General features: G+C 40.2%; 1 protein-coding gene across 1 annotated transcript; it reads left to right on the top strand.

Moving 5' to 3' along the window:
• Positions 1 to 10,138: 10,138 nt before the first annotated feature.
• Positions 10,139 to 20,956, top strand: LOC145988273 (gustatory and pheromone receptor 39a-like). The gene is made up of 5 exons (XM_083123137.1): positions 10,139 to 10,201; positions 11,798 to 11,872; positions 15,626 to 15,715; positions 19,997 to 20,097; positions 20,806 to 20,956. Exons 1-5 carry the CDS (start codon positions 10,142 to 10,144, stop codon positions 20,852 to 20,854), a joined length of 375 nt encoding a protein of 124 aa, XP_082979263.1. The 5' UTR covers positions 10,139 to 10,141; the 3' UTR covers positions 20,855 to 20,956.
• Positions 20,957 to 26,184: the final 5,228 nt, after the last annotated feature.

Here is a 26,184-nt window from a genome sequence, read left to right as displayed (position 1 = left end):
TATAATATTGACAATATTCCTTTCCATCACTTTTTCAGCATATACAACACTTCTGAAGCACATTAAATGTGATGTGCTTCAAGAGAGTGTTTGAAAAGTGAAATTTTTTTACAGTGGAGAAATGTATTGGAACTTTTCCCTTGCAGGTATGCAAGAAAAGAAAAAAATGATGCATTTCAATGTGTCACTCTACACACTAAAGATGCATCAAATTTTTTGACTCCAACGACACGTTTAGGTGCATCAACCGAAATATCCACTTTAATGTGTCATTTGACACATTTATTTCGATGCATTTAGGTGCATCTTTCAGTTTGATGCATTTTTAATGTGTCATTGGAGTCAAAAAAATTACGCACTTTTGTGTGTCAATTGACACACTTTGAGTTCTGTGTGAAAGTTGTTGCTTTTTCCTCCTTCAATTGTCAAGTTAAATGTGACTCAACTGTATTTTTATTCTAGAAACTAAGTATGAGTACTGAATTGCGATATATCTCATGTGTGCAAGAAGTGCTTTCAATGTGTTCTGAAAGTGTCGCTCAAGTATTTTCACAAGTGTTCCAAATGTGTAAAGTGTACCAGAAGTGATCAAAAGTAGTTTCTGCAGCACACTTCTTACACACTTTTGGGACACATTTACATTGGAAGCACTTCTTGCACACTTCCTGTACACTTCTTTTGCTGCACTTTTTGTACACTTCCTGTACACTTTTGAAGCACTTCCTGTACACTATTGAAGCACTTCCTGTACACTTCTTGTGCACATTTAATGTGTACAAGAAGTGATCAAAAGTAGTTTCTAGGAAGTGTTCCAAAAATGTGCAGAAAGTGTATTTTTTTTTACAGTGTACTTTTGTTTAAGCCTACTGGTTCGACACACACTCAAACACTTAACTACTAAGAAGGGACAGCCTAAAATTTTATGAATGTAGAGAAGATAAACAAGAAGATGTTGCATATGTAGACTTTTTAGCAGAAATTGCAGGCTCTACCAGGACCCGAATCAGGGCTCTGGCATACCGTGTCATTGCTCTATCAACTGAGCCACCGTTCACTTCGAATTATTTTTCGCTAAAATGTCTACATAGTACATATCCTGTGTATGTCAAATCGTAAGATGTTGCCTGTACGAACAAGCACAGAAAATAAAGGAGAAAGAAGAAATCTGAGGGGCATTCCCACCGGTTGAGGAGACATTGTATTTCTGTGGTCAACACGAGCTGCCGCTTCGAAGTTACGATGACAATGGCCTACTAAGGGAGATTTTACACCGTGTCGCCTGAGGATTTCACACGTCGAACGTAGGTTTGTGCGGTCTTTTGTGTCGCTGCGGTGTGAAACGTTGCTGTTGATTGGCTCGTTCCAAACGACATGTATCGCGTGTTCCTTCGGTCTGAAGTCTTCCTAAGTCTTAAAGATCCAAGTCACAAGGATGGAAAATTAGTGCTTTGTTAAGGTTAGATTTGAAGGCAGGCGACAACACCCTAAAAAGGATAGTATCCAAACCTGCAGGAAGAGGGCATCTTACTTAAGTCTCCAATACGAAATGATAAAAACTTCTGGTGAGTTTATTTTAAAAAATGTGTGGCGTGCTCAGGATTTTCGGAAGGGAGAGAGGTTACGCATACCATTGTTGGTGATGGGTCCTCATTTTGCCATCTTTTCCTGTCTTTGACGTTCTTCTTTTTTAAGTAATACTGGGAAAAATGAATTTATGACCCTACAACCCTCCCTTGGGCACGTTACTGGAGATAAATGAGTAAGCATTTGATCATATTGGGAGACGAAACATTAGATGTGTTGGTAACGGAAGGGTTTTCACTGTGCATTAATTGTTTCGCGATCCAGCTGTATTCGAGAAAACTTCCTTTGTTTCGTGCGGATATATGACAAGACTGAGGAAGCTGTGACAGACAATTTTGAACACTTGCGAGTGCTTAGGCCAGAATATGAACAATTTGGTGGGTTTCGGCTTTTATAAGAGCTGCAAACATGGGAGGACAAGACACAGTAGTGGTGTTCAGGCTCGAATCAGAAACATTCGAGAACTGTCTGCGTCCAGTTCGCAGCCCACAGTTTGAATCTCGCGTTGTCGAGTGGATTGTCCATCCCGTGTATGTGTAACAGCTTCGTAAAGACACTCAAAGACACCATAGATGTTTTGATGCCTGATGAGAAGAAATGAATAAACACGCATACTCAGATAGTTCCAGCACACAATGTTAATACATGGAAACAAAGGAGGCGAGTGGTAAGAAACGTTCCAATTTCACGTTCTGATTAAAATGGCAGCCTTAAAAGTGGCGACGATTTAGGGGATAGTTACTCCCCTTTATTTTGCCTCCACACTATGGCCTCATAATGCTAACCCTTGTGCTCTCCCCGCTGGCGCAGTGGTAGCGTCGTCGCCTTGTAATCAAGGGGTCCCGGGTTCGATACCCGGTGGAGGCACATAGTGGTTCGGATCCCACTTTAAACAGTAGGTCCAGTCCCGATTAGCCTTACTGTGCATAAAGTGGACTTAAAACTCCAACTCAATGAATGCTAACCCTTGTATACCAAGAGTAAGAGAAGGTAAACTTTCCTTGCACCCCCCTCGCCAGTTTTGGAACCCAATCGCCGCCACTGGCCTTAAACATACAATTGTGAGGTTCTATCTATACCCTTAAAAAGATGGTGTTCTGCAGCCCCCCCCCCCTCTCCCGAAAGGAATCCCTGGATACGTGCCTGGTTACAGGGGATCCCTCAAAGGAAGACAGAGGCAGAAAACGAGAATCGATGGGTTTTGTTCATCTGAACTGCTTGATAGACACCATTTGCGAACGACAGAAAAAATAGTGTCAACAAAATTTGAGAGATTGGATACGCACAAAATCCACACAAGTTTCCATTATACATAAAAACTATACACAGGCGTCGAAAATACACACATTTCGTGTAATTACACACACATTGGCAACGCTGCTGCAAAGCAGTTAGTTCGCCATTTGCTCAACAGATGGTGGAAGTGGTCAGAGATCGCTGGTGTCCCGGGATATCGCAATCGTACATCCAGGACTACAGCACCCGTTCAGCGCTTTCTGGTGGATCCTCTTCATAATGAAATCCGCTAGAGGCGCTGGTGTCGGCGTGGAATTTGTCTGCTATGGGAGTTTTCGTTGCAACCTCTGATTATTTTAAGTGAAGCACTTATGGGAATGTGATAATTGCTATGATATTTGATACAATGGTATTTTAGACAGTCGACAACGTCCTGTTATCGTGACTTTCATTAATAATACTAATACGGGACAAAATATACGCTTAGAATATTCCTACTGAATCATTTGTATTTTCATATTTACTGTCGATTTTCTTCAGTTTTAAACTAATCGCGGCGTTGATAACTGACTATTGCATGAAATTGACGAAGGAAAATACACAAAGCTCCTTTAGTGCCATCGTCATGAGTGCAAAGAAGCGATGCACGGGAGTTCACAACGAAATGACATGCGACACGGCCCCTTCTTTCTATAATGAAGCGTTTGCTGCTCATTGTGCGAACACAACTACGTGACACGGCCTCCCCCATGGCTCAGTGGTAGCGTCATTACCTTGTAATCAAGGGGTCCTGGGTTCAATACCTGGTGAAGGCACAAGTTGTTCGGATCCCACTTTAAACTCTAGGTCCAGTCCCGATTAGCTTTACCGTGCATAAAGTGGACTTAAAACAACAACTCAAACCAAACAACTACGCGACACGATGCACGCCATTGAGAGAGCTTTCAGACCGAAGCTATATGAAATGGGCGAAAAGTGTCACGCGATACGTATGCCGTGGAAACAAACCTTCAGAAATAAATGCAACTTTTCGAACCAAAGCGGCACGATTAGTTCCACTTGTCGAGTTGCCTCTCTAACTGGGCTATTTCCTCAATACTGCTACCTGCCCTTTGGTAACACTTCTCTGGCCACGGCTAGACCTCAGGGGTAAGGATTCTTTCTTAGAAATGAGGCTCGACAATGTAAGAAAAAGTAAATATTATACATTATTTTGATATCTGGAGGAAATATAAACTTATATGAGTTTGCAGTATTTGTGAGGATAAAGTTCTCTGTATCCGTATACAAGTTATTTACAACACTTGGAAATCGTTATATTCACAATATCTCGGCGTATCCCAGCAACTCGTCGTTTCTCTGAAACAGCTCGTCGTTTCACTGTAGCTCGACGTTTCTCTTAGCTCAGCCCATTTCAGCAATTCTTCATCAACTCCACGATTCTCAGCCCTAACGCCTATTATCTCACTAGTGCTCAATATTTCCCACTTCTTGGGAGCGTCGGTTAGAACGTGCCACCCGCTAAGTATTGTGGCGATAGTGTCGTGCAGCCTAAGAATGCTGTGGTGCAGCGATTAGAACGCGCTCACGCTGATATATGTACAAAAGTTCCACAAAGGGGATGGTACGTTGTGACAAAATTTTACAAGCCCTCTGACTTCTTATGATTTTTCCGTTTATTACTTATGAGAAGTTAACTATAGTTTCTAATATCAATATATACATAGTATATTATCTCATTCACTTATTCTGTTTTATATTGACAATCATTATAGACTATATTCTTTATCTTATTTTACATTCCAACTTTCAATTTTATGTATGCTAATAAGCTTTTTGCTTCTTCAGCCTCGTGCTGTCATCTACTGTCGACTTTTGCAAACTTTATTTATGCACGGCTCCCTGGGTACGTGACAATACAGTGGTGCAACGTGTTGCCTTGGTTTGTTGTTCCCGCATGCGAACGTCTTGCTTTAGGGAGATTTCACACCGAAGCGACAAGCCGCACACGACACTTGTCGCTTGAGGATTTCAGCAACCGGACGCACGCCCATGCGGACCGTCATCCCGCTACGGTGAGAAACAAACGTTGGCTCGTTCCCAAGCGACATGTGTCGCCAGTAGCTTCTGTCTGAAAACTCCCTGGAACTGAAAGGCCCGTGTCGTTTGGGTGTGAATTCGCCGTGTCGATTGTCGCCTGCCGTTTTGGTATAAAATCTCCCTTAACTGTCCAGTTCGAGTTTCTGTCGTTTTGATTCGAAAGGCTGCATTTATTACCAATAGAGTGCTCTCTCTTCAAAGCGACACGTGTGGTCTGTTGCTTCAGTATGAAATCTCTGAGGATACTATTTATTTCCTGTTAACAGAGAAGAATAAACTTAGTGCACAACCCAGCACTCGACGTCTAGCATCACATTGCAATGATGCTGCTTGTGTTACGCATACTATTTTATCTATTTTATTTTACTTTTCTGTCCAAATTAATGCAATTTCGTGACTGCAAATCACTCGACAAATAAAGCCCGTACCCAGGATTTTTTTGAGGGAGGGCCCAGATCCGTGTTTATCTGTATGCATGTATGCATGTATCTATATACAGTGGCGGCTATTTGGGGGGGGGCCTAGGGCCAGTTGCGCTACGACTATTTTTTGCCACTTTTGCTCCCGTCCTTGACCCCTCCCTTTTCTGAGTTTTGGGACCCAATTGCCGATACTGGCCAGAAGTATTCGGTTAGTTCTGAGTTTCGCAAATTATAAATGTTTTCAAATTTCCTTAATTTCCTTATACCAGAACCATTGAAGAGCCACGATAATAACATTTTTAGAAAATAATATACTTATGAAGTAAATTATACGCATTAGCAATTATTATTACATTAAAGAATTCTAAATGTGAGTTAACCCATAGCCCGATAGGATCCCTTCCCCCTAAAAAGAGAGAAATATTTTCACCTGGTAGCCAGTAGCGGCGAGTGGGTGCCAAAACTGGAGGGCAACGACTGCAGACTTCTGCAGACTGCCTCTCTACACAACAAACACATTAATTTATGCAAGCAGAATACTGACAATTTTGCAAGTTTGAAAAATCATCGATGTTATTTTCGTAGCTTTTTATAGGTTTACATTTTTAAAAAATCATGGGTAGAGGGGGGATGCCATGGCCCCCAAGACCCCTCCCCTGGGTACGGGCCTGCCACAATTGTTAATTCACTTACCGCCTTGCAAGACAAACAAATGTACACAATGTATTCTAAAAACTAACTATCACCCGCCGACTCGGGAACCAGCTTTTTGGGTTGTCTTCCACACACCCCTGAGCTGTACCGGGACTTGCTCATTCGGGGGAGGGCTCACTCTTGGCACACTTCTCAAGCACCTTTCTGGTCAAGGCCCGCCCTTCGTCTTCTGACGTCAGGTTAAATGCTTTTGTTTTTAGGATAGGGATGTTAGATTAGGGCTCTTGGCATAAATAATATCTTTTTGATTTGCACTATTTTTTTTTCTCATCAGGGACAACTAGTATCAGAGCTCAAATCACACATGAAAATCCGTAATGAACTGTGCACTTCAACATGCTTACGTCACTCAAACATTTTCACCATATATAAGTAAAATATGGAAATAAGTAGGAATTTATAACAAGAACAAAACGTAAAAAATCAACAGATTTTTTGTGTGCCGAAAGATGTTCATGGGTTTGTCTTTTCAATTCTACCGAAAATATGAATATGATTCCACCATGAACGCACAAAAAGCGTCACAATCGATTATTTTGTTCATGTTATGCCACTTTTAGATACGCTTTTTTGCAAACTGAAAACAGTTTAATAGGCAGGAAAAAAATTCATGGGGCGCCCTAGCATTCTGCCTTTTACAGCTTTTTTCATTTAGATCGTTCGGCCTCCAGGCCGACTTCCGCCGTCCCTACCTACGACTCTGAACTCGACGAGAGAGACTAAGAAAAGCCGGTAATGCGAGCGAAGCTAGTAAGAAGATTTTACAAAATGTATTTTTATTTGCATGAAATTTGAAATCGAGGGAGGCAATTGCCCCTCTGTGCCCCTGCATGTGCCCTTGGTCGTCAATGTCTGCCCCCCCCCTGAATTGGTTTTCGTTCAAGGTTTGGGCCCTCCTGTGGATGCACCAATGCAACACAGCAAATTCGGCACAATCATAACGTACAAGGGCAAACTTCCACTTTTAAAAAACACAATTCACAACTGCGTAATGAAAAATGCTCACATCCTTAGGCGCCACCACAAGGGGTCCTAGGGAAGTAGTGTAATTGGGTTCCTTCAAAATAATACTTGGTACGAGGAATATTATTTTTATTAATTTAAGCACAATGGGAAACCTATTTTGACGATGTTTTTGTTGATTTTATACTATTGCAACTCTGTGATTTTTCATCTCATACTTCGTACGAGTGTCATAATTTCTTTCGAGTTACACCCATGAACACCCACGCACACCCACCCACACCTACACCCACACCTACACCCACGCACACCCACGCACCCACACGTTATGCAAGAAGTTATTACGCAATGTTTACGCAATATTATCATGACCCGTATCTAGCGTGTTGTTGGTTATGACGTAATGGCTGTCTTCTGATTGACTTACTGTTATCCGCGCTTAGGTTACTTAAAAAGTTTTCGCATTACAGATCAGTTAGTAGATGCTGATCACATCACCCCCACTCACGACCGGATCAAGAAAGTGTGGGGCGTTACCCCCACACCCCCTATACGCCTTCATGGCGTGGTGCTATGCACAGGGGAGCACTTTACTTTTTTTATTGCATAATAACTTGTTGCATAACGTGTGGGCGCGTGGGTGTACGTGGGTGTGCGTGTAGGTGTGGGTGTGAGTGGGTGTGCGTGGGTGTAGGTGTTACGTACTTTAACTCGAAAGAAATTATGACACTCGTACTAAGTATGAGATGAAAAATCACAGAGTTGCAATAGTATAAAATCAACAAAAACATCGTCAAAATAAAGTTACTGTGTCACTGGTTCCAATTCACGGTAAACATACGCTGCTTCTCTACACTCAAACTTTATACACAAACTCATGGCCTTCCTGCTTTCTTGGTTTCTTGCCTGGGAAAGAGGCAATAAATCAAGCTGTGACAACTATGGGACCTTCTGACGAGGGGACGGAACCCAGCTGTGCAGAGGATTCAAACACCCGCGCGAACTAGCCCTCCACGTCAGCCTGAGGCAATTTTCGAACAGAGACATCTAGTGGCCAAGTGGCGAACTATGATGAATGAAATTCGACTGAAGCGGCCGTATCTTTCGCCGTCGATAATACATGACATTTTTTAAACAATCATTTTGGCCTGTGCAAGTGACTTTTGAAAGAAAAGCCCTCCCTAGCTTAGTCATAAAAGGATTGAGCATTACGTTAGTATGCATCATAATGACCATTTTCGTTGGTGCTACCCACAAATCGTATAACCATTCTGTGCTTATTTACGTATTTCCTTATGGTTGATTGATTGATTGATTGATTTAGTTTATTTTACTTCGCGTTTTGTGCCTCTTGGCTAATTTGCGAAGATGGGGATGAGTGATGAAATGATGAAATTGATGAATGGACATTCACAAACGACCAAGCCCGACCGGGATTTGAACCCGGGACCCTTGGCGTCGCAGCGCGAAATGCTAACCACTCGGCCACAGGGTCGGGCTATTTCCTTATTGGAATTGAAAAAAAAATGCAATTTGTGCACATTTATCGAACTGAAATTGCATAAATGTGTCATGTACTCAAAGTTTCATAAAGTAAGTTCACATCTACTTCGTGTTTTCCGGCAAATTTTTGTCCTAAAACGTTATATTCAACAAAATGCAAAAAAGCCCATGTTAATTTTAAGCGCTTTCCACGGCGACCTTCGCCAAACTCCACCGCCCTCTTTCCATCTACTATCGTTTTTTTCTTTCGGTCGTTATTTGAGAGTGAAACATCAGTCACATTTGCTAGGCGATTATTTTCTTAATTTAGTCTGGGCTTCAGAGATAGCCTAGCTACCCTAGAATATATGCGCCTGGTTATTTTATCCGTTCCACTCTACTTATTCCCTTCGAGTAATCCATTCGTAGAATGAGTATTTGGATAAATCCCAACATCTGTTAGCACTTACGCACTTAATCCAATACGAACTCCGCACTTTGTATCAATCAAAAATTACCGCAAATCTCAAACAAAGTAAACATAGACATCTGGTGGCGCAATTAAGATACGGCGTGCTTTGGAAAGGGTATGCACTTCTCTGGTGTGCGATTGCCATTAAACGTTGGTTCGATTGAGGTGAGAGGCTTGCCTTAAAGTTCCAGCAATGTCAGTTAAAGCAGATAAAGGGACAGAGTGGAGAATTTGGACAAATGACCTTTCTGAGTGTGAGGATAGGAACTCGTACAGTGATTTCTACCCTAAGTTCCGCACCTTGGCAATCATCAGCAAACTTTTTGGTATATTTCCTGTACAGAACGTGCTGAGTAAAACTGGAGATGATCTGAAACACAGCTTCTGGAGCCCAGTCTACATTTGGAACTTCATTGTGTTCTTCGGCGCATTTGCAGTTATGGTTTGGCTAGTTGCAAATATGGACACTGCTGGCATGTTCGACTACAGGCCTTCAACTGACTTCATGACTGCTTTCTTGGTTAGCATAGGATTTGCCTTTCAGTCCATCTACGTTTTCGCAACGTGCCAGCTCAACTTCAGACATTTCCCGCAGTTTGTCAAAAAGGTTATATCTTTAGATAAGAATATGTCGAAATACTTCGGAGAGGTTAACAAACCAGGGTTCGACTTTCTGATCAACTTCTTCATCAGCTTGCACGTTATCCTCGCAATCATGAGACTAATACTAGTCCTTGTACACGGTCCCATAATGGAAAATCGTGCTGGTAACTGCACAGTAGCCATATACATGCAATGTATGCATATGCTACCGTGTTACCAGTTTTTGTACTTCTGCTCGGCTTTGAGATACAGGTTTTCACTGTCTAATCGGTTGATTGCAGACGTGATACAGAAGAGGAACTTCACAGCACATCTTCTTGGGTCAGCTGATCACAACAATCAGGAAGATATTAACGAAGAAGATGGTATTGCAGATGATATTCTACTACTACGAAGCCTCCACAGAGATCTAGGGGGCGTGGTGAAGATGTTGAGTAGCATGTATGCTCCATACTTGTTCATCTACTACGTTTCAAGCATTGTAAATGTTGCCGTTGTCTCATACCTTACGATCTTCTTTCGAACTGACTACTTGACGTTCAATATCCTGAGCGTTGGAACTTTGATGATCTATGTATTCTTTACCATGGCGACTTCTTTTTATGCTGGACGAGTGCAGGAAGAGGTAAGGTACAAAATCTAGTTGGATGTTACTAGTAGCATTGTAACTGTAGTAAAAATAGTAGTTGTAGCTTCAGTAGCTACTTATTAGGTTTTCAACGGCACATGTTTAATAAAGCAAATAAATAATTTCTTGGTCTCATGCAATCAAAGTACTTAGAATCACGTGTTAAACCTTAGGAGCAGTGCAAATGTTCATTTAGCTTTTTGAAAAAAGGGATTGGAATATTTTGATTTTGTATTGTTCTTATTTGACGTCACTTTTTTGTCTATTTACGTGGGTCGTTCAATATATAAGTTTCCGTATGCTGTAAAAAAATATTTTTAAGATACATTAGAAAACTATACATACATGTGTAGGAGGATCCTTCCTCACTTCTCCACATAATCCCCATAGAAATTCAGGCATTTTTTCCACCGTTGCACAAATTTGTCCATTCCCTTTGCAAGAAAATCAGGGCTCTGGCTATTGAGCACTATTCTCACATTCCGCTTCACTTCTTCATCTGTTTCGAAACGGTAACCTTGCAATTCAGACTTTAACACCGGAAAAAGATGGAAATCACTCGGCGCTAAATCGGGGCTGTATGGAGGGTGGGGCAGCCGTTCCCACCCCAATTCTTCTTCAATTTTGTGTTGTGTTTGCACTGCTGAGTGGGGGCTAGCGTTATCGTCAAGAAGAATGACACCAGCTGACAGGAGACCTGGTCGCTTATGTCGAATTGCGTTTTTCAGTATATCCAATGTTTGACAATAACGGTCAGCATTAATTGTTCTTCCTCGCTCCAAAAAGTCCATAAGCAGAACGCCATTAGCATCCATGGTTCTGAACTCCGTATGACGCGAGCCCGAGTTTTCCGAACAAGCATTTACTTTTCGCCCTTGAGCGCATGCGCCTTCACGTCTGATAACGAATCGATTGTAGACGAAGGATGGCGCTTGTCAACCATATGCTTCATTTTAATGGTATTGCTTTATACAATATTTTATAGCACAGGGAAACTTATATATTGAACGTCCCTAGTAGACCAATTTACCAATATGAGGATGAAAGTTGATTAGGTGAAATTGGCGAGGGGACCCACAAAGCAACACAGATAACCAGACTGGGACTCGGTGGGATAGTGAGTCGATCACTAAACCCACTCGCCTACAGAAATGGCGAAAATGATTTATCTGCAACGTTGACTCAGAAATTTCGAAGAAAAAGTAAGGCGATTTTTACTGTGTGCGCGCATGTGTGAGAGTAACCTTATATTCACTTATTTCATGATATATCACAGTCTTCATGGATAGTGGAGTGGTTAGTCTGACGTCTTGTAATCGGGACCTAGGTTTCAAAATACAATGCTGGTTAGATTCCACTTTAAAACTATATGTACAGTTTCGTTCGATTATCCCATCTGTGCATAAAGTGGAGTTAAAATGTTTGCTAAATCATTTCGTTTAGTTAATTAGCATATCTGCATTATTTTCTTCGTACAATTATTGCGAGTGAGTTGTTACAACATGCCTAAGTCTGAAGCTTCTTATTCTCTTTAAGACTACATTTTATTTTCAATTAAATATAAGGATTAAAAACACTACACTTCTCTTGTAGGCTCTATCTCCTCTTACGTACTTATGCCAAGTGAACATGATTGGTCCAATGATGACTACCAAAGCTTACATTCAGGTACGTTTATAGCACTAACTTTTGAATTTGCACGATTAGAAAATTCCCTTGGTTGGATTGTAATCAGTGACGACGCCAGAGTAAATTGAGTGGGAGGAGAGGGCGGAAGGGGTGCAGTTACATTAAAGCGCCTGATCTGAAAACACTACATAATGAACATTATTTATTCATGTATGACGTTTTGTGTTTGTCCTTTATTATGCAAGGTGGGCGTTTACTGCTAAATTTATTTCTTGATTACGAGTTTTATGTACATACGATTCGTTTTAATAAATACATTAGTTCTCTTTATTCGTAGGAACTGCCCTAGTTGCGTTGTTGCTAATGGCCTATATCAGACTGACAGAAAATGGTCTAAAAGAGTTTTCCCATTGATAATTTTACAATTTATTGTCTTTCTTACGATGAAACTAGAACAAATATTCAAGCTATAAGATAATAACATAAATTACCAAAATCAAATGTTTCGAAGAGTTTTTTTTTTTTTTTTGCAAAATAAACATGACGTTGGAAGAAAATAATTTTCTTAAGTATTACATAGAAACAACGAAAATCGCTTAGCGAACTTGCGACAACTGACAGCTGTTCCTTCCTTCCTCGTATTGTCTTTTGTTTCATCTGCCATTATGAAAATACTTTCTCCTCTTCCACTTTCTTCCTTATTTTGCAGACATATCGCAGATTAATTTGTTTTGAATTTAATTGTGAAATTATAACACCATTAAGCCTTATTTCCATGATATGAAAAACTCAATATGCTGACCAAGGCAGAAATTTATTTTATTTTAAAAAATAAAATAAACGTAACGTTTCAACCTTCTAGCAAGGTCTTCTTCAGACTCTGTACCAAGTACAAATGAAACAAGGTACAAAACAGGAAGATATATATACACAAAAATCCCTCCCCTCCAGACAAGATTATTAGAAAGTTGTTTTTCTGGAACATTCCAGCAGGTGGCCTTTCCTTGTCAACTCAACTTTCATCTGACAGGCGATTTAGCTAAACATTTCCTATCATCTGGAAAGTGGTTGGACCCTTTGATTTTGTGTGTATATATATATCTTCCTGTTTTGTAACTTGTTTCATTTGTACTTGGTGCCAGAGTCTGAAGAGACCTTGCTAGAAGGTTGAAACGTTACGTTTAGTTTATGTTTGAAAATAAAATAATTTTCTGCCTTGGTCAGCATATTGAGTTTTTTAATTGTGAGTATAATTTGCATTTTCAGGTCCAAGTTCAATACATTTCAGATTAATATCATCACATTTTGAAATTAGCTTCAGGAGTTTCAAGAAATTTCCTCCGCTAAGGCTTGCTTCAGACTCAAGAGAAACTGGCGGGCATACACACTGATCAAATGTCCACATGATGCGGATGGATGGGGTGACGTGGGATGCGTCTAGGCTAGTACAACCTTGGTGAGAATGAAGTTCGACCAGAAAGGAATACGTGATTAAATGCACAGAGGCATAGGCGGTGGAATGGGTGACCCGCAGAAGTGACGCATGTGTGTACGAGGAGGCGTGTGAGCAGGCAAGAATCGTGATCCCAGCATGTTGCACCCAAGGTCACGTAAAGAACGAAAACGGGGAACTATACGCGTGACATTGAACTTCGACCAGGCACCAGACCCATACGGAGAAATTCCAGATTGTGGCGCATTCGACGGAAGCATGACGTCACGGACACAATAAGAGAGTCCGCCGTATATAAGCACGTGCTGTGCACCGATGAACCGCAGTGCATCATCACCATGGCCAGGGGCAAACCTATTGACAACACCGTGAGGAGAAGAGTAGTGGAGTTGCAACGGGATTGACTCAGTGAACGGGAAATAGGGCGCCAACTGAACTTACCCAAGTCAACCGTCCACTGCATCATCAAACACCACCAAAATACGGGTACTACAGAGCCAGGTCAGGCCCCCGGTCGAAAACGCCTGCTGAGCGTGCGTGACCTACAGATATTTAGGCGCTATATCCAGACCAACAATCATGTTTCTGTGGCCGAATTACGACTGTGGACTCGAGAACGCTTTCACGTTGAAGTGTCAACCAGAACCATTCGCCGTTACCTACAGCGATGCGGTTACCGAGTGTACAAGGCGAAACGTAAACCCTTCCTTTCCATGTTGAACAAAGGCAATCGACTACGGTGGGCTAGAATGTACCGGGGATGGACATTTCGGCAGTGGAACAGGGTTTTCTGGACGGACGAATCCATTTTCAACGTTGTGTACGGGAAAATACGGAAAACAGTCATTTGTCGGAAGGAGGAACAGAATGAAGCAAAATGTTATGCACGTCGGGTACAGAAACCTGCGTCAGTGATGGTATGGGGATGCATGACGGCATCTGGGGTTGGCCCACTACACGTCTGTGAGGGCATTGTGAATGCACACGCCTATACACGCATACTGGAGTGGCATCTTCCCACAGTGCGAAGGCACCTGTTCCACAGCCGGCGTCTCATCTTTCAACACGACAATGCCAGGCCTCATACAGCGCGGCTGACAAGAGAATGGTTGACTCGCCATCACGAGCGAACTCTGCCATGGCCACCATCGAGTCCCGACCTCTCGCCCATTGAGAATGTGTGGCGTGTTCTTAAGCGACGTGTGCAACAGAGGGGACCCACGTCAGTGGCTGCTCTTATCGCCTGCCTGCAGGAGGAATGGCACCGCATCGATGTGGAATACCTTGAACGACTCGTCCGCAGCATGCCCCGACGCATTGCCACAGTTATTCGCCGACGGGGCGGCGTCACACCATGGTAAACAGGATCCCCTCTAACAGTGGCCGAACTTCAATGTCACGTGTAGATGGACGAAAATGTTTTATTTTGTGTGGACACCATACATTGCTGCGTTGCAGCGGAAATTTATGTTTTCCTTTGTTCCATGTAGCCTGCTGAATAAAATATGTTCAGCATATGCATGTGTTCTTCTTTCACAACGCACTCCTATATTTGTGACTGGTCGATCTTCATTGTCACTAAGGTTGTAGTCCTCAAACCTTTTATCTCATTGTACCCTTTAGTTGTAACTAAAGGTCTAATGTACCCCCACCGTAGATTTTCTCCGAATAATGGGTTTTGGGGATTTTTTTGGATGCCTGATTCGTGGGGCGTTTTTGATATGCTGGAGGCGTATATCTGCAATAGAACAAAATGGAATTCGGGCTGTATGTGGAAAGATGATAAACAAATAAGCGTTAGAATCTTACGTTTATTATTTTATTGGGTGTTCCTAGGTTTTCAATCTTTATGATTAGTTACAAAAATAAAAATGTGGAACACATGTATGCTAAGAAGTATATAAAACACTTTAATTTTCACAAATTTTTCCACGGTTATTGGAAAAAAGTAAAGAACAAAAATAAGTTTGTAAATAAGTTTGGTCACACACATAGCCAGGGGGAGGGCTGGGGGGAGCTGAAGCCCACCCGAAATCCTACAAATATATAATTTAAATAATGTATAGTGGTAATTAATTTTACTTCCTCAGCAGGATTATACATCTTGAATTTCTCAGTATATAACAACTTATTATACATCTACACTTTTAGCCTTTAGATTGGAGCTGCTGATGGAATGCCGCTCCAAAATAAAATTCTGGCTACGTGCCTGTTGTTGGGATGCATAATTTCTACATGAAGTGAACTATTGTACTGGTTAGTTGTACCTAAATATAAATAGAGAGTAAACCTGAGTTAGAATTTTTATTATCTCATTGAGGTGTATTTTCTTCCTTCAGATTCAAATGTTCATGGCAGAGCTCATTAACACGCCGGCCGTGATCTCAATTTGGGGATTCTTCTCTCTCAACAAGCGTCAGGTTACTTCGGTATGTAATTAGTATTGTTATTTCTAAAAACAGCGTCTTCATTTGGTTATTGTGCCTCTAGAACGTTGCCGACATAGCGACTGGAAGCATGCCGCTTGCCGGCGGAATTGGAAATGCGTAAAGCCTCAACTCAAGCTCATGAGTTTACTTTAATTAATATATTACACAATTATAAGTAAACACATAATTTTGTCACAGAAGACATTGGAAATGCTGACCTTGTACTGTCACAAATTTTTCACATCTTTTGGGAAAAGATTGCATTCACAAACAGAGACTTACCAAATTTTACTATGCAGTGTGAAGCCTCAGGTTGAGCATCCCCCAAACCTTTGTCGACGAAGCGGAATAAAATCACACATTCTCTCGCAGCCAAGCCGTTAACCCGGCGAACAAAATTAGACAGTACTACTGCCTAAATGGATATGTAAATACACCTATGCACAGGGGCGTCTGGTGGTCTGACTTTATGGGTGTGCACTTGAGCCTCGCCTCCAGAAGAAGTGTTTTATCACCCTCTCAAATACTTGTTCCCGTTTTTGCGTACATAATGATACTAAATATATTAGCAACCTAAGTTATGAGTAATCTATCTAGCAGTTGTTTACTGAAAATGATGCTGTGGGAGAATTTTATTTCATGAAAAAGATTAAAAAATATTAATGAAATATCTCGGCGAATTTTCCGTCGATTATGAAAACAGCGATGTTATGAGAACATTCGATAAACTGACATTAAAAACATAGAAATGCCGATCTAATATTCAATATTATTGCAAAATCATCTAGCAATTTAAGCTAGGAGATTATTATTGTTTTGATGTCATTATGTAGGTATTAAATAAACACAAACCTACAAAAAAACATGTTTTTTAACAGCATGAAAGTATTTTTAAAATAAGGCTATTCTTTTTCGCCATTAAAACCGTAAATATATAACATGGTTATGATTTACATTTTTAGGAAGGTGGGAAGTAGGAGGATCAGAGTAGAATGTAGGGGTCGCCAAAATTTCACCTCTCCCGGCTGAAAATTTTATCTTGAGCCACTCCTGCAAACAAGGTAGCCGGTCCAACGACCACATGGAGAAAATCAGTTGTAATCTATCTAGCAGTTGTTTATTTCTAATGACCGGCAGACCAAACCAACAAAATCAAGCGAAATCAAGAGAATAATACATATTAAAGAAAACGATAGTGCTCACTCAGTCCATACTCCCTGCTTCTTACTTCAGAATATTTCTTTCCCTTCCGCCACTGCAGTCGCTGCGCGCATTGCTAACTTCCTTCCAAATATTACGTCTCTGCTTTCACAGTTTTTCCTTTCATCATGCTCACTTTGCAATGAAATGGGAACGAGCTTTTGACAGTGCAACAATTTTGTTGCCACGACACAATGGGAACAGCTGACTGATCCATGTTCCCCTTGCGCGGGATTCGACTACAGCGCCACAACGACAGCTATTTTTGGACAAGCTGCACTAATAAGCAAAAGCAATACAAGAAATTGTTTAAAACACGCGTTTCGCTTTAAGTTGTCCCCCTCCCTCCTTCCCTTCTTTCTTGCACCTGCAATGTTCGGAACAGTGTGAGCGAAGATGCGATAGAAATTCAAGACTAAATTTGGTAAACGCTGTAAGTGCCACAATAATTCAAACACCGTTTTCCATGTTAAACTGTGAAATGTGCCATGCTTTATAATGTGGTCAACGTGAAAAGTGGCTGGTAGTCCTCTAAGTAGTTCAAAGGGCGTGTAAAAAGGCACTAGTGTGAACGTTCGTACGGGCTGATGTGCTTAACGATAAGATTTACCAACACTTTCGCTTTTGGCACTAACAACGTTTACCACCTTTAGTCCTCAACTCCCTTTACACATTTACGATGATGTGTGGGTTGTCTCTACTCCGCCACACGATCTCGAGTGGAATGGGATTGCAACACTGCAGTATCGTGAACACAGCACTAGCAGTGTGCGTGAAGCCTATAATACTGCACGCTACAGGCGCCAATCCCTTCTCTCTCCTTGCGTGCTGCAAACAACGGCAGACGAGCACAAGGCGACTTGTGTGCGAGGCGAACGTATCTCAGCGGCAGGCGTTGGTAAATCGAAGCCGATGGGGCGTCGGAACGTTTGATGTTTTGAAGGAGATACTGTCCAGTGAATAAGTATAATAAAAAATAATTATATTACAAATTTATTTGGGTGTTTACATGTGACTGTGCGAATAGGCAGAAGCCATTACTGCCTATGCATACACTAACACACACCAGGGGTGCCCATACCCCCAAGGACCATGACGCACTCCCCCCCAAAAAGGTAGAACATCCCCCCCGTTTATGCCGAATTAATTACTCAAATTATTTTTGTCAGACAAAATTTGCGGAAAAATATACTACCAGAGGTGCAACCATGAATTTTTGTCTTGGGGGGAGGGCAAGTACCAGGATAAACGTACCAATAATAATAATAATAATAATAATAATAATAATAATAATAATAGTAATAATAATAGCAACAACATTAATAATGGCTTCCTTATTATTATTATTATTATTATTATTATTATTATTATTATTACTACCAGTAGTAGTAGTAGTAGTATCAAAGACGTTATTATCCTCATAAATTGCGCAAAAAGGGGGTAGAAGTCTGTGCTAAAGCATTTGTTTGGAACAAACCATTTGAAATATTTTTTCAACATCGTAAATTTCATATTAGCTAATAATGGAAAACAAGCACACAAACTGTATTTTTGAATGGCAGAAAATGAATGATATATGCATTCCGAAGATACATGTGTAACTTTCATGTACAACATATGTTTTAGACATATGCAACATGGAGCGCCATAAAATGTAAAATACATATGCAACAACCTAACACTGAATTCTGTACGTATTCAACGTTTATTCAATACAAATATACAACACATATTATTTAAATACATTACATTACAGAAAACAAGTAGAATGCGAGCGAAGCGAGCAAGATAACTTTTATATCCAATTTTTGCAATTAAAAACAATATTAATTTAATAGGGCGCAAATAATTTCACTGGACGCCATGGCATTCTCTCTTTTACAACTTTTTTTTTAGATCATTCGGCGCTCATGGCCGATTCCCGCCGACCCTAGCTAGAGCCATGGACGTTCGTAGGAGGGAAAAGGAAGGTATTTTTTTCCAGCGGTGGCAAACAAAGGCAAATTTTCCCCTAAAATAGTGTAGTACCCTAAAAAACATTGCTTAAATTTGAATTTCATGCAATAATTAACACATTTTATTTTGGCTAAAATGAAATTATATGTGTGAAATACATATTTTTTGGTTGACTTTCATTTACCAGGGGGACATGTCCCCCCCCCCCATTGCCCCCTTCCGGACGCCCATGGCTAGAGCTCTGAACTTGACGAAAAGGAGAAAAGCAGATAATTTTACAAAATGATTTTTTATTTGCATAAAATTTGAAATCGAAGTGGTAATTGCTCCTCTGTGCCCCCCCCCCCCCCCCCACTGCAGGTGACCTTGGCCGTCAATTTTTTTCCCCCTTGCTACCCTAGAATTGACTTCCGTCGAAGGTTGGGGTGGCAATGACTCCCCTGCCCCCACCCTGTGGTTGCGTCACTGTATAATACAGACATATTTAAGCAATATATGTTTACTTTCGATACTTTAGACTCACTGCCATTGTTAATGTCAAATCTTATTCTGCACAGTTTGTCTGCTCGACTAACCTTGTACAGTAACGGACACTGCCGGCTTGTAATGAATACATTAACTTTCAATGGAATCGTTACAAGCCGGCAGTGTCCGTGACTGTACGTATTAATGCGAATACCACCCCCCCCCCTCCATCCAAACCGATTCTAAAGGCATAAGAGATGGTGTTTCATTTCAATCCTATCGCCGCGATCATCCACAGGTAGGTAGAAAAACTAAACATAATAACCAAAACTAAAAATCAATAACATGTCAATCAAACGATACGATCCACCCATTTTTCTGTGAAGATATATGGAATTGGTATAAAATTTTGTCCCTCCAAAAAATTCCCATGACGCAGGCGCGTCATGAAACCCTCGTGTGGGCACCCCTGACACACCAAGATAATGTGACTTTGTGCATTTTTACCGTGGTTGTTCAGAATATCACCCACTAAATAATAAACATATCTATACATTTTACTACATTGGCCACTACATCACGAAGATCATAATTCACAAATATGCACTACATTTGAATCATTGTGTTGTAAAGTCGTTACTTAAATTATGTTCATTCCAGATAGCAGCATCAATAGCCACGTATCTCGTTGTTCTCGTGCAGTTTAGACTCAGTGAACAAGTATGCTTTCAAAACAGAAGCATTTCCATCTACAAAGACAAGTAAGTGTCTGTAGACATAGTATGAATATTCCGTAACAGTAACAGCGAAAGCATTAACTGTACATTTTTCATTGACGTCAATTATTAAGTATGTAATATGGGTAACCTTATGGTTGGTTTACATTTGGCCAGTGCATGTGGCAGTAAATGGAGCAAGTTCCATGACTGTTTTCTCGACTCGTCCTTTCCTTTGCGAGTAACTTTCTATCTTACAGAATGTTCCTAAATCTCTAAATGAAAATAAGAAGTGGATATTTTGAAACTTTACTTTATTCATAATCGGACGATATATGTTTTTTATAAATCCACAGAATAATTCATTCTAATCCCTTTACTGGTACCGAGTAAACTTTCTCACCAGTCACTCGCGTAGGAAGCAACTCCCCGCAACTACTGTCTGTCTACTGGACAAACGTGAAACCACCCTTCAGTAGGTATATGCCTTTGCCTTTGTAGGAAACCTAAATCTACTAACTTAAAAGTTCTCTTCATAGATTTGGTAAGAAGGATTTAGAAGAAGGTAAACTAGGAGCAAAGCGTTATCTGCCTTCAACGTTCAATGCTGCACACCTTGCAATTAGGAAGTTGCATTTTTTATGATATAACTAATTTCAAACATGTCACTGTATTTTCCTAGTAATTAGAATAACAATTATTGTAAACAGAAATATATCTTCCACTAATATCGACTCAATGTTACTCTTGCAGATCTAATCTTCTTTCGACTGAATTCGCTGTGACGACACCTCATCAGTGAAACATAACTTAGGTTTAATATCAACCTTCTAGAGTGACATTTTCATAGAATTTAAATTCTGAACTTATGGCGCTAAACCATATTAGTTCCTTCTTGAACTGAACCAACACAATAATGTACGTTGCAACTGAACCCATCATCTGAAAGAAATTACAACGTTTTAAATAAACTGTGAGAATGTAATTTTCATAATTGTGCATCAATAAACATAGAAGCGTGTATTGACTGTTTTCATGGCTCACGCAAACTTTTCTTCAATAATGCCAGCACTTAACCTTTTCTGTGTGAATATATAATGTATTTCAGGTGTGTTCTTGTCAAGAGTAAGTAGTATTTTGAAATAAGGTATAATTGCATTGATATGAATGTGTCTAATCGGAATATGTAAAAATAAGAAAAAGCGTCACTTAAAGAAGTAATGAAAGTCCTCCATGTTGGCACCCTGGCTTATTACCCTATAATTTGATTGATTTGAGTAGTTTGCCATTTCAAACAGTAGCTCGTAATGGAATATAAACACAAAATTTCAAAGTTCTCTGTAAATATAGTAGAAGTCACGAACATTAGCAGTATGTATTTCATATGTGTGAAGAGCTCAGTACTCCTCTGATAAGTTAACAAAAGCTCATATACATACATTTCTTGTAATTTCAAGAAAAATGAGCAAATTCTTTAAAAATTGTCCCAGATTATTCTTAAAGAAAAAGCCAAAGGCGAAATATATTTGATCATGTTCTAGAAATTATTTGAACTGGAATTAAAACTTTTTGCTAAGTATGGCAGAATTGGAAAAAAGAAACTGAGAAACGTCTATCAAAATTATGGTGCTTGTAGTAGGAATTTCTCCCACGCCTATCAACGCTGATCGCCTTTTCAACTGCAATTACTTTTTTGGGGGATTTTATGTAATCAACAGGACGCACTTCTTTACCCGCTATTTTCAACGAAATGACAGAGTATGTAAAGAAATCTTATCATTTCTCCGGATCTTCTTTTAGGGTTATATTCATATCTAAAAGTCAGACAGCTTCACTTTTTCACTTGGTGTACTTACAATAGTCCGACTACAGTATTTTGAAACTTGATATAGTTGGTGTAGTAGTGTGCCCGAATGTTGGCAGAGATCATCAAATATATTTGGTCCAACTTTATTTAAAACAAAAATGAATATTGAATATGTGAACCATTAATATCCGTTAAGAAAAGGAGGTAGTAACCCACCTTAAAGATAGTTCAGAAGTTCTAGGCAGACCACTGATTGATGGACATTACTGTCAAAATTTCGAGTAGTAAAGAAATCAAGGACTGCGGAAAATGCACCTAGCTCTAGTAGACGAATCCAAACGCGATACGAGCTGTAGGTAGTTTGTGTGAGCTTATTTCTAAGCTCATTATATGCACAGAAATACTAATCAGGACTGGAGAAATGTGCACGAACTACTCAGTGGATTTCAGCTCAGAATTTCGTTTGTATGCTTTCAGTTGTTTATTATTGGTCACTTGTCACTACATTTGAAACCTCAATGTTCTACCAGCACCAGAGGATCTTCACGGAATCTACTTCATCATCTGCGTTCCGGCCTCCCCGATGGCAAAGTGATAGCGTCGTTGCCTTGTAATGAAGGGGTCTCGGGTTTGATACCCTGTTAAGGCACATTGTGGTTCGGAGCCCACTAAACTGTAGGTCCAGTCCCGGTTAGCCTCACTGTGTTTAAAGTGGACTTAAGACACCAACTCAGTCAAACAATGAATCGGCTCCGTCCCAATTGCAGCTGTTACCCCTATTTTGCCAATTGACTTGTCCAGTTTGATCATGCGCACTTGCGTTGATTGTCGTGACTATAGATGAAGACAGCCTATATATGCATAATATCTACACAAGCAATGGACAATAACTCACTGCGCGATAAAAATCACTGCAAATATACCGAATATGGGAAAAATGAAATAAGTAATATAAAATTTCTTACCGATGAAAGTAATCCTTTGCTTACTGTAAAATATCCAGCAGCGGACACATTCACTGGAGACGCTATTAGTTGCATCATGAACATCTGAATCTGTAATAAGCAAATATGTAAACTGAAAAGAAATTGAACACGTGTAATCAGCGTGTCAATTGTTATGAATTTTTGCTTGGGCTCGGGTGGAAAGTGGATCAGGCATAAACAGGAAATTTATATATTTGCAAGAAACCCCATACTCATTTTGGGGAAAGATATACGAACACATTATTATTGTTGTTTTCTCTCTATTTCAGCTATTATAAGTTACTTTTTTACCTCTTGGTCTAATCGCGACGACGATGATGATGTTTTGAAATACGAAGTGATGAAACTTATAGCACACAATGATACATTACCTAGGGTTCGAACTTGGAGCTTCTAGCTTTATAGCGAGTTGCTCTGACAACTCTGCCACAAAGGCAGTAACTCCAGCTACGATTAGTATATCTGAGCATTAAGTGGACTTAAAATAAGATTTCAAGCTTCAAATTGTAAAATTATAAGTGGCCCCCTTTTAGCATTCTCGTTCTTAAGAATAAAAATAGTTTAAAATATTTCTCAGTGAGGAATTAATTCAGGCAATATTCTACGAGTACTGTCTATTGGCAGTCTTTATAAATAATAATTGTAATAATAATAATAATGTTATTTCTGTGTCGTTACCTGCTGCTGGCATTTCTGGTTTGCATTTGACAAGGGCACGCTTCTAAGTTCCACCAGGACGCTGTTTGCCTGAAAGATTATAGAAAAAGTTCTAGCTGCGTTTACTGCGTAATCACGATATAATTTTATTATTACCAACCAGAACTTGAAATGACAACATATTGGTTAGCGACTAAGTGAACTGACCAATACAGAAAATTACGTATGTTTTTGTATGGATGTTTATTGTGATAATTGTTTATCGAACATTTTAAATAACTGACGGAGGACCATAATGTTTTAACTAAAACTCTGATATTTGAATTGTAGAACTGGTTCAATCACTCGAATGCGAGACATGTATGATGACTATCATTTGTAATTGCGAATAAAAATACCACACTTGACTTTCCACTTGCTGTATTGTTTTGACACACAAACTACACTAATAGGTACATGATATGATCACACACACACACACACACACACACCTTCCGATTGAAGCAAGAATGTCTGTTTTTCAGGATCGTTGACGAGACTGTTCATGATGCTCACTGGTGCTCAGCATGGCACGCTCACTATCCTGTCTGATTCCCGCCACTAAAGCTCTCTCAGCTGACGAGCACACAATGTTGCCAACCGCTAGTATTAGTCAAAACAACGTAGTAATAAACCAATATTTTGCAGATCTTTTAGTATACTAAAATTTATCTTGGTATCTGTTGAGGTTTCTAGGTTCAACATACAGTCTTTGTCCTAACTTGGAACACTTTCGAACTTTGTATTTTGATTAATTTAGTTTGTCTTTCTTCTTTACTCCGATAGTATGGTACGAGGGTCACTATTTATATTTTGAGCCTACCAATGAAAAAACAGGAATTTGGCATTGAAAACTGCTTTATTGTTTTTCGAAGTATTCTCCTTTATGGTCAATACACTTTTGCATTCGTTCGAACCATTTGTCAAGCAGTTTTTCCAATCTTCTTGAGACACCTCCATAACATGGTTTTTGAACGCATCAACGGCGTCTTCCGCCGACGAAAATCGTTGTCCACGCAATTTATTCTTGACATTCGGGAACAAGAAGAAGTCATTGGGTGCCAAATCAGGACTGTACGGCGGATGACCCATCAATTCTATTTTTTGACTGTTCATAAAGTCGGTTGTTAGACGAGATGTGTGACAGCTGGCATTGTCTTGATGAAGAATGATCCGACGGCGTTTGTTTGTTTTCCGTATTTGACCGAAGACCTCTGGCAAAAAAATTGTTGCGTACAGTTCTACGTTCCTCTAAAGGCACAGTTGCCACATGACCAGTTTTCCCGAAAACACAGGCGACCATTTGTTTCGATGTGCTTCGAGCGGAAAAACTTTGGTTGGATTGGGTTCACCTTGAAACACCCATACAGTCGACTGCTGTTTACGTTCCGGCTCATATGCATATATCCATGATTCGTCACCTGCTACAATCTTATATACGTCTTTTGAAGCACCAAGATTGTATTTATTGAGCATTTGTTTGCACCAATTGACGCGAGCGTCTTTTTGAGTTTTTGTCAAATTGTGTGGGATCCAACGAGAACATACCTTTCTCACAGCTAAATGATCATGTAATATTTTATATATGCTGGTGGAACTAATGCCTATGGTTGCCTCAATCTCACAGTATGTCACATGACGATCTTGCAGTATTAGGTTTTGCACAGCATCAATGTTTTCTTGAACAACAACTGATTTTGGACGACCTTCGCGAATCTCGTCGGTGAGCGAATGGCGGCCACGATTAAATTCGTTATACCAGCGTTTCACAGTGGCAAAGGATGGGGCGTCATCGCCAAATGTGGAAGTAAGTTGATCGATGCACTCTTGTCTTGATAATCCACATCGAAAATCGTAAAAAATCATCGCACGAAAATGTTAATTCCATTATATTGATGTCGCGCAATCTCCAAGGCAACATAAACAACACAAATCAAGCTATTGACAAAACATTTGAAGTACGTTATGGTCAATAATGCCAGACGATTCCGTGCAAATCGCGCCTAACTTCAATCAGTGTTGCCAAGGCTAAAAATATAAATAGTGGCCCTCGTACTACATCATAGAACGAAACCTCCAAATATCATACAATTCATTCAGTGTAAATTTGGAAATTTGTTCCGAGTAAGGTTACGGTGGCCCTAACATGGGGCAGTAGTGGAAATACAACTACAGAGCGACCACAAACAAGAATCCTTCTGCTAAAATCCCTCGCGCACTTTCCCCTCGATCGGTTTAGCTCCAGCCGTAAGGAAGCATGGTGCACCCAGCCCCTCCACTCCTCGCGGGAGTGCGGTGCAGGAGTCGCGGGTCTCCGCAGGTTTTTCTTCCTGGTGGTTCCACTATACTGTGTTCTTCTGATAGACACTGTCCGATGTAAAGCATGATTTTCATTACATCCCATCTACTGTATAAAGCAGGTGTAAAAGTAAGTGTATCTAGAGCTTCGAAGTAATGAAATCTTAATATCTAGTATTGAGACAAGCATAGGAACGTTAATTGCGATTATATCACACAAAAACAATCAACCAAAAACTTATAACAACTTGTTTTCTGCAAGTCTCTCCCATTCACAAAATATTCACAAGGCAGAAAAAAATATATAAAAATAAAAAATAAATCTGCTCTTATCCTATGTTAGGG

Source organism: Lepisma saccharinum, chromosome 5 (genome assembly GCF_977018435.1).
Source record: "Lepisma saccharinum chromosome 5, izLepSacc3.1, whole genome shotgun sequence".
Taxonomy (NCBI): Eukaryota; Metazoa; Arthropoda; class Insecta; order Zygentoma; family Lepismatidae; genus Lepisma; species Lepisma saccharinum.
This window is presented reverse-complemented; position numbering and strand designations above follow the sequence as displayed.

Bases quoted from the DNA above. Each gene is read 5' to 3' on its own strand.
- LOC145988273 (XM_083123137.1), top strand. From the start codon at position 10,142: ATGATCTATGTATTCTTTACCATGGCGACTTCTTTTTATGCTGGACGA. The intron at 11,873-15,625 runs GTACGTTTATAG...TTCTTCCTTCAG, and splicing joins CTACCAAAGCTTACATTCAG to ATTCAAATGTTCATGGCAGA. The intron at 15,716-19,996 runs GTATGTAATTAG...TGTTCATTCCAG, and splicing joins ACAAGCGTCAGGTTACTTCG to ATAGCAGCATCAATAGCCAC.